Consider the following 14,285-nt stretch of genomic DNA (forward strand, 5'->3'; position numbering starts at 1 on the left):
CAGGGGTTCCAGGTTATATTCCTGGTCAGGTAACTAGATCCCACATGCTGCAACTAAGACTTGGCTGCAACTAAGACAGTCAAATAAATAATTTAAAAAAAAAAAAAAAAAGGCTGCATGATGACCAAGCTGCAGAGCCTTGGCAGGGCAGCTGTCAAACCCCAGTTCAGTGGCTCCACTGAAGGCTAGCGGGGGGCTTCATCCACCATCCACAGCCTCCACTGGGCTGCACCATCCCCCTCCAGTGACTGGGAGAGGGGCAAGCTGGGGAAATTCCAAAGGCGAATTTTCCAGTCGGACTTCCCTGGCGGCTCAGGAGACCCAGGTTTGATCCCTGGGTCAGGAAATGGCAACCTACTCTAGTATTCTTGCTTAGGAAATCCTATGGACAGAGGAGCCTAGCAGGCTATATAGTATGGGGTCACAAAGAGTCGGACACGACTGAGCAACTCAGCAATAACACGTTTTCTGGTCATGTAGCTCCCTTCACCATAGTCCCCAAAAGGAATATAGTAACCTCTACTACCCAGATTATCATATCATGTTTAAATAATGTCTTACAATATCCTGGGCTCTTCTAGGCCTGTCACCTTGTTTGCTCATCACAGTAGTCCTATGAGGTAGGTCATAGTCAGGGCAGCTCTTATTAGTTTCATTTTACTGCGGAGAAACTCAAAAGAATGAGAGACAATGGGACTTATCCACAGCAGAGGGGGGCACTCAGGTCCATACCTGAGTCTTTGGGCTTTGTCTACATTATACACCATCCTGAACCCTGACACTTGGTGGGTAGAACCCTCCTCCAGCCCCTAACCTCTGCACTTGTTCTGCCTAATTCTCTGGGCAAGAATGAAAGAGAGAATGGAATTTCACATCCACTGGGCCACACGACTTGGTGGTTGTCCTTGCTGGGAGTCACGCATGCCTAGTTCTTCCTGGATGACCATACCTCGCTTCAACAAAAGAAATCAAATGAATTTGGTTGTTTATTAAGCCAAGTCACCTGTTGAGAAGCTGCAGCTTGCTGAGACACTCTGTCTAGCGAAGGGTCCAACCCCAGAGAATGTCATTCCATGTCTGTTGACACAAAGGTACCCGCTGCCAGGACGCGGCACGATGTTGGTAATTACCCAAGCAGTGAAAAATGAAGCTATTCCAAGAGGGGGTATTTCATTTCCATCTTAGCTCAGTTACAATCTGAGTCTTTCAGACATAACAGTAATTACCAGAATCTAATTGCAGCCAAGTCCAGGAATGCAAAGCATGCCATACCGAGGTTGTAAATGCCATCTTCATGTGATTGATGAAGGCAGAATTTTATTAATTTGCTGAGATGAGCTGGGCAGCACGTGATTTCAGCATATCCCCTGGCTGGAAAGCTGTCTGAGGCTGGAACAGATTCACGTTTGTGGGTTTTCATAGCCCCTTTTATGTCCTTGCCCAGCACATTGTGCTTCAAGAGATACCCAGCTGCTGTGGAAAATCAAGCAAATTTATGTTGCATGAGATGACTGAGTTCACTCGTGGGGGTGGCAGCGGTTGTTTTCTCCTCAGTGAGGCTGGGCTACGCACTTTGATTTCCAAAGCCCTGTTATCACGGGAAACCAGTGGGGTGGAACGGCCTCCTTCCCACTGCACTCCTTCTGCTGGAGCAACCCGGGGACACTGCGGCGTTTGCCAGAGGAGCGAGCCGCCTGCGTCACTTCTCACAGCCTGGGGGTGTGAGCAGAATTCATTTAGTGCCAAGGGACGAGGCGGGAAGAGAAAGTTAGCTATTGCCACCAACCCAGAGACGGGGAGGATGGTCTCCTAGTCTCCAGGGACACCGCTGCATCTGTAAGAATGTTGGCTGCGGAGCCAGAGGACACGGCTGGGGACCTTTGCTGAGCCTCACTAGTAGACCCAGCAGGCTCAGAGGAGGTGAGTGTGGCTGTCTCAGAGCCGAGATCAGGCCATACCTACCTGCTCCCTTCTTCAGAGACAAGGTATCAATACCATAGACGTAACCCTGTTACCACCGCAGTCAGCCAGACGCAGGCAGAAGGTTAAAAAAATGATCGACACAGGACGAGAGCTGGGTGTCATGCCTTTGTCATCTCCTTTCTTCCTACTTCATTTTTGCTTCCTCTTTGTCATTGGATTCACAGACTTTCCCCAGACTGTCCCTTCATACAAGAGAACATGGCCCCTTGGATCAGGCAACCTGAAGACAAAGTTGTTAAGGCCATATGGAGACACAAAACGGAGCTTGGAGGGTTGGCATGCCCTGCTCGGGATGGCTCAGTCACCCCCTAAAGATGCCCTGTTCTTTTCTCACATACTATTTATATGTGCCTCAGTTTTCCCCATCTGTGCATTGGGGGTGATAACAGTGTTCACTTACACTTTGTTGTGAGGATTGAGTTATGTGAATTACTTTGAATGTGCCTTGTATAGAATAAACATTATAGGTAAGTTGATTTTTATTATTGCACATGTTTCTTAAAAATATCCAGGTAACATATCTACCTTTGAAATTGTTTGGGATTATTTTGATTTGATAATTTTACAAAACTCATTAAAGCAACTATAAATGTTTCATGATGTTGTATTAGCGGTGTTAGGGGTTTCCAGTGTGTGTCCAGTGGGCAGTTAGTTAATCTCAGGTGATTCTCAAGTTGGAGGTTGAAAGCCCACTATCCTGTCAGTCAAAAGAGCAGGGTACAAGTCCTGAGTCTTTCACCACTTAGCTGTGTGGTCTTGGGCAAGTCACTGACCCTCTCTGAGCTTTTGTTTTCTTACCATAAAGTGAAGACTGTGCTGTTTGCCCAATTTTCCCATAGGGTTGTTGTGAGAATGAAATGAGGTGTCAGTGTCTTGCAGGCTGTACGTACTGAACATGTACAGGGATTCTTGTTAACCTAATAACAAAGGCCACATCTTAAGCTTGTCATTCCTTAATGTCTTTCTGGTCACCCATCATCAGCTCAGTCCCCTGAAGTATCCAGTGCAGTGTAAAGGAACCAAAGAAGGTGGAAATGAGGGGGACAAGCCAGCACCAGCTTGTCCTTTTCACTAAATTCTTAGCCGCTGCTGCAGACTGCCGATGGCTCACACACAGGCCAGGAGACAAAACAGGAGCCAGATGAAGTGTGGTGGGAGATGCCCAACCTAGGTGGCAGGCTGCAGAAAGAGAGAAGAGGCGGTGGGATGAATCATCAAGCAGTGTTTGGGTGTTCTGGCTCTGGCCCCTATGGTCCTGGATTCATATCCTGACTCCACCATAGACCAGCTGAGTGAGTCTGGGGAAACTGATGAACCTCTCTGAACCTCAATTTCTTCATCTTTAATATGGAGAACCATAACAATACCTACCTCCTTGAGCTACAGTGAGGATGAAATGACATAACTCATGTTATATATTCAGTGTTATACCAACGATGTCAAGTGAAACTGAAACTGTGAGCTTCTTGAGGGTAGAGGAGCCAGTTATTATTCACCTTTGTATTTCCAGCACCAAGCACAGTCCCTGACACAAGCCAATGCCCAATAACTAGAGTTGGAACAAAACTGAACAGGATAATGGGAGGATAAGGGTAGAACAGAAAAGGGACTAATAGGAGATGCGACTGGACACATGGGTTCACATAGAATTCAAGGGCCTTGAATGCCTTGCCAGAAAGTTTGGGTGCCAGAGAGTTTTTAATGAGAGAGTGATGACCTGATTAATTTCTAAGGGAGATAACTTTGGAGGATTGTCAAGGATGGGCTCAGAAAGGAGCAGAATCGAAATTACAAGACCATGGCAGAGTCAGTACAGCACTGGACCTGGGGAGAAGAGGTCAGTTTCCAAAAACATTTCAGTTGGGTTCAACTGGTGATTAATTGTTTATAGGAGAAGCAGGTTCAGTATTCTAGGAACATCAGCAAGTCATGGGTTGCCATGTCTCCCTCCAAGGGATCTTCCCTATCCAGGGATTGAACCCACATCTCCTGTGTCTCCTGCATTGCAGGCAAATTCTTTACTGCCAAGCCACTGGAGAAGCCCTTGGCTATACTACAGACAGCTTGAAAAAGGAAGCTTTTCTGGATTTAGCAATAAAACTCCCTCCTATTCTGAGACACGGTGTGATGGGTTGGGCCACGGTCTTAGACCATTTAATCTGGCCTTCCCGTTACAGTTCTTGACTAAGTAAGGTGCTAAAAGAGGAATGTCTGATCATGTCAAGTTCTGATAGAACCCAAACGATAGAGGTTAAGTTTCACCCCAAATTTTCTGAAAGAGAATCGCTGTTGTCCATTTCAGCTGGCCAATGATTTAGTAGGCAGGAAAACAATTTGAACAAATATTGATTGAGTACTTACTATGTGTCAGGTACTTAGCTCAATGCTGGGCTTGAATTTACTTATCTACACAGCGTCCCTCTGAGGGTGGTTAAATACTGTCACAGACATACACATTTGATCCTGCTCACACTATATTCTCCCCATGTTACAGGTGAGGAAACATGCGCAGAGAATCTCAGTCACTTACCCAAGGCCACACAGCTAATATGTGTCAGAGACAGGATTTGAACCCAGGCTATCTGTTTTCAGAGTGGCTGCTCCTAGCCACCCCATCGTCCTGCCTCAAATCCGTACTGTGCTGCTTTGGGGCATAGAGCAGAATAGAGACACTCACAGGAATTGTTTAAACACGCTTCTTGGTTTTTTATTACCCCACTAATACATGTCTGTTGGGTTTTGCTCACAGCTGCCCTTTTCACTTGGGACTTCAGACACTGCAATAAAAACCTTGCTAATTTCTCAGTCATGACAAATGAGAGGTGAGCTAGCCTGCTAAAGGGAACGGTCTGGATTAGAGTGATTCCATAAGTTCCATTTTATTGTTAATAATTATACTGCCTCACATGTGGTAGCATGTTTCTCCTCTTTTGTTTTCAGATCTGTGATTCTCTGTAACACTGTAGGGTGGTGAAGGTAGAACAGATATGATAATCTTCATTTCTCAGATGAAAACATTGAGGTTCAGATTTCAATGACTTGGCAAAGTCACAAAACCTGTTATTTCACAGGACTTAAGAGATGACAGAACTATTCTTATGTAGAAGAGGCAGGACCTGTTTAATGTAGCATTTAAGAGCTTCTAATTAGCAGTATCTAGTGACTTAGAATAAGTGGTCTAAAATCCTTGAAAGAACTTGTTCTCGTAAACATATTTGCATCTTTTTTATACTATTCATTTTTCTGAGTCTTATCTATGGAAGTTCTGTAGCTAGGTGGAATTAATGTGGACTTTGATTTCGTAAAGACAGAAATCAGGATGGAGATTTGAGTTAACTCTTATTCATCGGAAAGCTAAGTATGGTCCCATCATGTGCACTTTCCTGCCTGTCTTCTCTTAAAGCTGCTGTGAGCATCACACTTTGCCAGAAACATGACTGCAAATCTGTTTCCTCTTTGCAGCCTGTGCAGGGCTTTGATTATGCCAAGCAGCACCTGGGCCAGCAAGGGGCGGACGAGGAGGTCATCCCGGTGACTCAGGAGACGGTGGTCCTCCCACTACCCGTTAGAGATGCTCCTGCCTCTCAGGAAAGGGATGCCCCTCAGGATGGAAGCACCATCAAGACAGCCAAATCCATTGAAACCAGAAAGAGGTAGGCACGGGGCCAGATTCTGCCTCTCTGTGTCAGCGAGAGAAATAATTGATGGGGAGAAGAGCTGAAGCCCTCAATTCCTCTGTTTTCTTTAAAAATTCCCCTTCATGCTTGCTGTGAATATTTGAGAAGGAGACTAAGGAAGAGGATAGGAATCATAATTCCTGCATCTCATGAGCCATCCATTGTAACGTTTTAGATGTCTAATCAACCACAACGGTTGAGGTTTTCTTCTTAGATTTATTGTAACAAATTTGGCACTGATGTTACACTTATATTTTTAAATTTATCTTAAAAGCAGTGCCTTTGGTTCAGGATAGTTGTATTTTATCTGGTAATTTCTCTATAGAGCTTATGGTTTTAGTTCAAAAACCAGTTATTGGGCTTTTACTATGAGCAGGGCACTTTGACAGGCATTGGGATGACTACAGAAAGGTTTAAGATTGATTCCTGACCCCAAGCATCTCATGATGGAAAGACAAGAGATAAATCGTTGGAATACCAAGCCTGATGTGCAGGTGCCTACTGGGGAGTCTAAACCATGTCCTGGGGAAAAGAGAGAAGGAAGAATTTAATTCTGATGTGGGAAAGTGTCATGGAAGAGGTTATGTTTTAACCAAGCCTTGAAGGACAAGTGGGATGTCCATGGAGGGGAAGAGATAAAAGCATCCAGGCTGGAAGAGCCAGGAGACAGCAATGATTACTTATGATGAATATCCTTGGGGTTTAGAGTTCACAGTGCTTGAAATGCAGTGAAAGATGAAACCAGAAGATAGATGAAAACTGTGGAGAGTCTTAACTGCCAGACTGAGGAGTTTGACCTTTATACTCTAAGCAGTATTAAGCCACTGAGAGTTCTTCAGGAAGACAGTGATGCCCAACTGTATCTTAGAAAGACTACTCCAGTGCATTGTGAATGATAGATGGGAGAGGTTAAGGCTAGAGGCCAGGACACTTGTTGGGACTTTGCAATAGCCTCACAAAGAGGTAATGAACTCTATGGCTAACTCTGTTGCCTGGCTAACCAACTCTCATTGCCAACCTCTTTCTTTCTTGCCTGGGACTACAATGGCGGCTGAAAAACTACATCCTGTTGGCCTCCTTCTCTCCTTTCAGGTAACAGATATTTATCAATTGTTTGCTGTTAACCAGGCACAAAGGATACTGCAACGAACAAGACAAAGTTCATACTCCTACAGTTCTTACAGTTTGATGGGGGAGAGATAGACAATAAACAGAGAGATAAAAATATAGTAGGTTGGGAGGTGATGAGTATAAAGAAGAAAACCAAAGCACGGTCAGGGATTGGAGATGTGGAAAGGGGAATATGATGCTACTTTAGCAAGAAGTTGGGGAAGGCCTCACTGATAAAGTGACATGTGAGGAAGACTTTATTGAAATGATGTGTAAGGTTATTTAGTAGAAGAACATCCCAAGCAGATGGAACAGTATGTGCTAAGCCCAGAGGAGGAAACGTCTTGACTTGCTTAAGGAAGAGCATGAAGGCCAAGGAGGCTGATGTGAACTAGGGAGGAAGTTTGTAGCAGCTGAGTCAGAGAAACTAACTGAGGTTGATCTTGTCAGGCTTTAGAAATCAAAGTCAGAACTTGGGATTTTATTGTGAATGAAGATTAGGAGTCCTTAGAAGAGGGTTTTGAGAATAATGACAGGATGTGACTTGCATTTTAAAGGCTCTCTCTGGCTGCTGTGTGGAAATAGACTGTAGAGGAGCAGAGAGACCCATTAGGAGGCTTTTGTAGGAGTCCGGGTGAGAGATGGTGGTGTGGACCAGGGCTTGGAGATGTGGGAAGTGATTAGGCTCTAGAGGTGTTTACAAGGAAGAGCTGACAAGATGTGCTGATAAATTGTTGTGTAGTATGGAAATAGAGAGGGATGATTTGCCATTTTTGTGCTGGGAAAGACTGGAGGAGAAGTTTGTAGAGTTTGGGTGTGGACATGTTCAGTGTGAGATGCCCATGAGACATGCAAGTGGAGACATTGAGAGCTCAGTTAACCATATGAGTCTGGAGTTCAGAGGAAAGGTTGAGAGTCGAAATATAAATGTAGGAGCTATCAGTGTTTAGTTACAAAAATCTCTGAGACTAGATGGGCACCTTGGAGAGTACAGATGGAGAATAAATCTAAAAACTGATGCCTGGGACATGGCAGTGATTAGAGACCCAGATAATAAAGATGAATCGGCAAAAGATTCTGAAAAGCATCCATAAGAAAGGCACAAGAACGAAGCAAGAATGGAATCCAGGAAGCCAAGCGAATGAAGTTATTTCAGGAGGAAGAAAGGATTGTTTGTATCAAATTTACAAATTTTGTATTGGAGTCAAGCATCAAATCTCCAAGCTTTTCTCCAGGAGATCTTAGTACCTAAAAAGGAATTACAGAGAAACAGAGGGTTGGATTTCATCTTGTGTGGGGAAGAATGCGGAGGGCATGTTGATTAATTATCTGTTGCCCCATAACAAACCACTCTAAAGTTTAGCAGCCTAAAACAGCAACCATTTATTTAGCTCGTAATTTTGGGGGGATCAGCAGTCTTGGCTGAGCTCAGCTGGGTGGTTCTTCTAGTCTGAACTTGGCTTGGCTGATCTCAGCTGGGCTGTCTCATGCATCTTTGGTCAGGGGGGAGGTCTGCTGGGCTAGCTTGTTGATTGACAGCCTTGTCTGGGGCGGCCAGGTAACTGGGGTGTCTTGGTATGTGGTCCTGACTCCTCTAGAAGGTTAGCTCTAGCTTTTTGACAGGATGGTTACAGAGTTCCCAGGGAAGCAAGAAAACAAGCCCCAAACAAACCTCAAGTCTTTGCTTGTATCATGTTTACTGCTGTCCTATTGGCCAAAGCAAAACACAAGAGTCAGTGTGGGAGGGGACTACCCTAAGTTGGTTACAGGGAAGTGTGAACAAATTGGGGCCTTGAATGCCAGGGTCCACCCCCCGCCTGGAGTTGAAACACACAGAGAAGCAATGGATGATGTATCGGAGTTGGCTGGCCAGTAGTGTTATCTATAGTAATTACTCTCTTTATGATCTTTGCCAAGTACAATAAGGGCACGTTAATAATTTTTTATCACCTATTAGGATGACACTTAAAAGAAATAAATAGAATTACTAAAATTAGGATATTAACACAACTCTGCACTGCCAGGAGGAATAGAAACTTTTCCACACATTCTAGTTGAGTGGTTTAAATTATGCAAAGCTTTCTCTTTAAAAACTGGTTTTAGAACAAGTTCTTTTTTTCATGAATTTGCAAGGAGTCTACTCTTGCTAATCAGATTCAAATTCTTTAACCTCAGATTTTTATTAAGAAATACTAGCTTATGAAACAAATACAAATAAAGAAAACAATGACCCTGTTAAATGATATCTCCATTTGCTTCATAATTTTGTCTACAAATATAACTTTACTAAGGGCTGGCTATATCATTGCCAAAACTGTGGGACAAACCTCATCTCTGTTCAAGTTCAACTGATCACAGGAGTCTCTGATCATTTAGGAAGATTTTAAGATGCCAAATCCAAGAACAAGCGTATCATACATCTATGTTTCTGTCTTCCCCAACTTGCCACATCAGTCTCCTCATTCTTGCCAGACCAGGACTGTGTGGCCTCTCAGAATGGGGCTGTTAGATGGTCCAAAAAGTTTTGCAAGTGAAGAATAAGGGAGTGACTTCTCTGGTGGTCCAGTGGTTAAAAGACTATGCCTTCCAGTGCAAGGGATGCAGGTTCGACCCCTGGTTCGGGAGCCGAGATCCCACATGCCTCATGGCCCCCCAAAAGCCAAAACATGGAAAATGGAAACAGTGTTGTACAATTTCAATAGAAGACTTAAAAATGATCCACACAAAAAAAATCTTTAAAAACAAAAAAAAAAAGAATAGGGGAAACCAATGATTTTGGTAATCATTAAGATATCTCCATTCTTCAAAAATTTTTTAAAACTGAAGGAAAATGGAAGATTTAGCTGTGTGCAAACAACCAGATGATGTTTCAGGTTCTTATGTAGGCTTTTGGCAATGCCATCTTGTTGGTCCATGACTGAAATTATGAGCAAGGATGGAGAATTGACCTCATAGGGACAGCCATTTGCAGTGGGCACTTCAATGCATGGACTGGTCCTGATTATTCAGCAGTTGATTTAATCCCCACCCCCATGATTGTTCTTCAGGATCTGTGTCCACCCAGACTCAGAATGGGGACTATTGAGTTCAGTAGCCTTAGACTGCAGCCTCTCTGGTGACCCATTTAAAGACACTTTTGTCCCTGTCCTGAGTGGACACACACACACACACGCACACATCTTACCCTCTGTTTTGGATCAGAAGTTCATGGAATTGACAAACCCGGGTCTCCTGCATTGCAGGCGGACTCTTTACTGTCTAAGCCACCTAGCCCTATGAATGGAGTTGACAGTTTCATGTAAACAGAAGTCTATAAGTTGATGCAAGAATAAAGCAGAGTTGGGCTCCCCCCTCCACCCCGGAAATGTGCTCATTCATACCTTTCCTTAGAGGGAAAGGAATAGCCAGAAAATTGTTTCAAGATCAAATGAGGTAAGAGACATGCAAATGCCTCAGAAAAACCATTAAATGTTTTGTGCGTGTAAAACAAGTTGCCAGGAGCTTTTCTTTCTGGACCTCAGTGAAAAATCCCTTTGTCCCAAAAAGCCAATGGGGAGAGTTCAGTTCAGTTCAGTCACTCAGTCGTGTCTGACTCTTTGCGACCCCATGAACTGCACCATACCAGGCCTCCCTGTCCATCAGCTACTCCTGGAGTTTACTCAGACTCATGTCCATTGAGTTAGTGATGCCATCCAACCATCTCATCCTGCCATCCCCTACTCCTCCAGCCTTCAATTTTGCCCAGCATCAGAGTCTTGGGGAGAGTAGGTGCCATTAACTGTGAAGTTCTGAAAACAATCCTAGAGCATGTGTGTGTTTGCACACCTGGCACTCAGTGATCACATAGTTAATGCCTCATTCATATTTCTCAAACTACATTTGTTGTATTACTTTTATGGTGAAAGAGGTTGTGGTAAAAAAAAAAAATCCAGGGAAGTGCTGAATTAAACAAAACAAGATGAATCTCTTTCTGACAGGACTGATGGGACCCTTTGAAGTGCTAACATGCTGTCGGAATGCCCAAAGAGGGAGTATTGTAAACGGTTCCTCCCAGACTCATGCTTGTCTGCATGTCCTTGGCAGAGAGCATCTCCTGTGGCCCTGGGTGTGCTCTGTGCACTCTTGCCGACTCTGCCTCCTCCCATGGTTGTGAGTGGGCACTTTCATTGTGCATGGTTTTTAGGGTGCTGAAGTGCATGGAAATGTGCATGACTGAGAATCCCAAATTCTCAGAGGAAAAGAGGGAAATGGGAGGAGGAGGCTTACTTACGGGTCAGGGGCTGCATTTTATTCCAGTCAGTTTTCCATTGTAGGGGCCACGTGCCAGTAGGTTCTGAGTCTGTGCAATTGACAAGAGAAGAACAAGGGGTTTGGTGAGCCTCTGGATTGCTGCCCCCTGATTGTCTCCCCCAGAGGGGAAGAAAGTGGGTCTTTAGCTCATCCCACCCACAGGCTGGTGTGATCTGGGGTGTGTGAGCCTCAGCAGGGGCAGGAGTCCATTTTGCCATAGCTTCCAGAGGACCAGAGAACGGCCCCAAGGGAAGGCAAGAAGGTCCTGTGGCTTGCCCTGTGTAAGGCCTGCCTCCTCTGGGACACTGTAGAAGACAGAAAGGGAAGGGGCTCTGGCTTCCAGGGCTGACTCACCACTTCTCAACTCTGCCCTGGACAAAACACCTCGCCTCCTGAAATTCACATTCCTCACTTGCTAACAAGAGTGGCAGTCACCATGCCAGTTGGTTGTAATAAGGATGTAGTAACAGTTTGAAGGGCTTCCCGGTGGGCGCTAGTGGTAAAGAACCTGCTTGCCAATGCAGGAGACGTAAGAGACGGGGGTTTGATCCCCGGGTCAGGAAGATCCCCTGGAGAAAGGAAAGGGCAACGCACTCCAGTGTTCTTGTCTGGAGAATCCCATGGACAGAAGAGCCTGCAGGGCTACAGTCCATAGGGTCGTAGAGTTGGACACGACTGAAGTGACTTAGCACCGAGCACAAGAGTTTGAAAGCATGCAGCACAGTCCTTGGCACATAGTAGGTGCTCATGGTGGGTTTTTGGAGAACGTGGGTGGTATCCTCATATCTCTGTATGCCTGTAAACCTGGCACAGATCCCAGCACAGAGCAGGGATTTCTGAATGAATGGATAGCTCAAATTGATAGATTTAAATGTAAGTGGTTACCAGTTAGCACAAAGAATGTGTGTGCGTGTGTGTGAGAGAGAGAGAGAATTCAGTGGTGGAGTGACTTAATCTTTAGGAGTCAAGGTATATTCTGTAAAGAAACCAGCCAAAGAGAACCGTGTTTTATGCATGTCCCTCAAGATGCCATGTGAATCAAGCACTCTGCAACACTCTCCAAATTGCCGTGTTTTAAAGAGGGCACAGTGAGCACACGCCATCACTGCCATGTCCGTAGTCACTGGGGGTTAATGAAAAGGAGACGGGAATGGAGGGCTGCACTCGTTGAACTTCTCTGCAGAGCTAAGCACTGGTAAACGCACTTTACAACAGCCAGCTGCTTAACCCTGTAGTGTTAAGCTATAGGGTTATATATCCTGCAGGGTTAGTTTTTTCCCCTTTTCCTGTGTTATGTCTTCTTGGTGGATAAAACCGGAAAGAAAGGCTACAGACATAAACTGTGCAAATAAAATAACCTTGAGAGGAGGCTGCTCCAGTTGAAACTTACCATCTCCCTGTTGCTATGGTTACCTCCAGCAGGTCGCCCAGTGAGAATGGCTCTGTCATCAGCAACGAATCAGGGAAGCCCAGCTCGGGGAGGCGCTCACCCCAGAATGTAATGGCACAGCAGAAAGTGACAAAGGAGGAGGCTCGGAAGAGAAATGGTGAGAAGCCTTCCCTGCCAAGCACCACCCCCGAGCCCAGCCCACACACACTCGCGCAAGCGCGTGCTCACACTTGCACACCAGTGTGCTTTAAATCAGCCCCCACGCTCCTCCTTCCTGTGTCCTACAAAGGTCCTACCTACCTTCCTGAGGTATCACACTATACCCTTCCCTGAATTATACTGTTTCACTACCTCTGCCCTCTGTTCTTATGGGACTGTGCAGAAAAACCTCATTTACAGGTTGAACTGAGGTTTGCTTAGAGATTTTTCTTATTTGGGGTGAATTGCCTTGATTTCTAGCACCAGGTCCACTAGGGTGGCAGGTTTCCGAACCGATGCTTGTCTTGGAGGTTGCCCTTCATTTTCATGCCCTGAGTCCCTTGATAAATTTCAGGGGTTCAGTCTGTGCCTCTGAATCCAGATAGTACAAGTCTAGCTCCCCCAGGAAAAATAAGACAGTAATAAATCTGTCGCTATAAAAATCAGCCCGTGCTCCTGTCTTTATTCTCCAGGGCAGCTTAACTATTTAGTTTCTCTCTAGGGCACGTCTTTTCCCTCCCCGTAAGGACTGGTCCTGGGGGTTGTTTACAAGTGGTCACAGCCGCCTTGCTGTGCTGTCGCACCGTCTATAGATGGCCTCTGTCAGGCATCACTGTGCAGCCTCCCGCCCTCCTCCTCATCTTACTTTTGACCTGAGCCTCATTTTTGCTCGATCCTTCCGTGTATGATGTCTCTGCCACTCAGATCAGGGAAAATTCCTTTTGGATCTCCAAGGGTTATAGATGGAGTCCTATAACAATGCCAGGTGAAAAGGCAAACAGTCTGGCACTCTGGTTGGCTGTGCTTTTTTTAAAAAAGGAATTTGATGAAGTGTGGTTCAAGGACTCTGTCTTGAAGAGAGCACCAGAATGTTCTTTTGTTTCCAAATATCACTTATTTCTTTTTTTGACCAAAAAAGAGTGACACAATGGATTTGTCTTCTGTAGGGAAAACGTGGTCCCTATTTCTGGCCATTATGTAAAGCATTTGTTTAAATTGGCATACCGATTTGATTCTTAAATTTTTTTCTTTTCCTAAACCACTCTATGCTCTGTAACATAGAGATCATACATTCCATGCCAGAATCAGGGTATGACGTATGGGGTTTTCCTGGAATAACCACCCCACCTGGGACCACTTGGTGTTCTGCCAAGCCAACACACAGGGGACCGCAGGAGCTCCGGCTTGTAAAGGGAGATGTGAACTTCGCAACTTTTTCCTCTTTCCTCCTGAGTGAAATCATCAGAGAGGTGGGCAGAGGGAGTGCAGCAACCCAGAGACAGTGAGCCATGAAGCCATAGGGGCAGGCTGTTTTAACCAAATGTGGTGACCACCATGACCTCTAATCAAGAGGCCCTCCTGCTCCTCCTACTCCTGGCACACTCCTCCCCCACCTTCCTTTATATTCTTCCTGGAAATGTGTAAAGTCTGGGTGGGCTCCGGGAGTTGGTAATGGACAGGGAGGCCTGGCATGCTGCGGTCCATGGGGTCACAGAGTTGCACATGACTGAGCGACTGAACTGAACTGAACTGAAATCAGAGTCCATCCTCCCCCAGCTGCCCCATCACCCACCCCAGTCTTCAAAGGGTCTTAAATAACTCAGAGTGTCTCTCTCAGACCTATTGACTATGCATAT

The 14,285-nt window shown here is 45.3% G+C and overlaps 1 protein-coding gene and 1 long non-coding RNA gene across 5 annotated transcripts in view; one reads left to right on the forward strand and one right to left on the reverse strand.

Moving 5' to 3' along the window:
* The window catches only part of KIAA1549L (KIAA1549 like), a 316,445-nt gene that overhangs the window by 231,293 nt on the left and 70,867 nt on the right, over positions 1-14,285 (forward strand). For 2 of the 3 annotated variants that reach the window (XM_086341099.1, XM_086341096.1), the window contains exons 12-13: positions 5,446-5,636; positions 12,480-12,607. In XM_086341099.1, the coding sequence (XP_086197225.1) occupies positions 5,446-5,636; positions 12,480-12,607 (319 nt within the window). The remainder of the gene's footprint in view (positions 1-5,445; positions 5,637-12,479; positions 12,608-14,285) is intronic. The other variant, XM_086341097.1, reaches the window with a different exon arrangement.
* On the reverse strand, positions 969-12,589 carry LOC147358396 (uncharacterized). Of its 2 annotated transcripts, none has more exons than XR_015142245.1 (3): positions 12,451-12,589; positions 11,041-11,109; positions 969-1,713 (listed from the first exon to the last, which is right to left on the reverse strand). It is a non-coding gene; the product is annotated as an uncharacterized LOC147358396 (long non-coding RNA). The 2 variants fall into 2 exon arrangements; XR_015142244.1 differs by having other exon boundaries at positions 969-3,162.

This window comes from Bos grunniens, chromosome 15 (assembly GCF_055505025.1).
Source record: "Bos grunniens cultivar Pamir isolate PY7600 chromosome 15, Bosgru_T2T1.0, whole genome shotgun sequence".
Taxonomy (NCBI): Eukaryota; Metazoa; Chordata; class Mammalia; order Artiodactyla; family Bovidae; genus Bos; species Bos grunniens.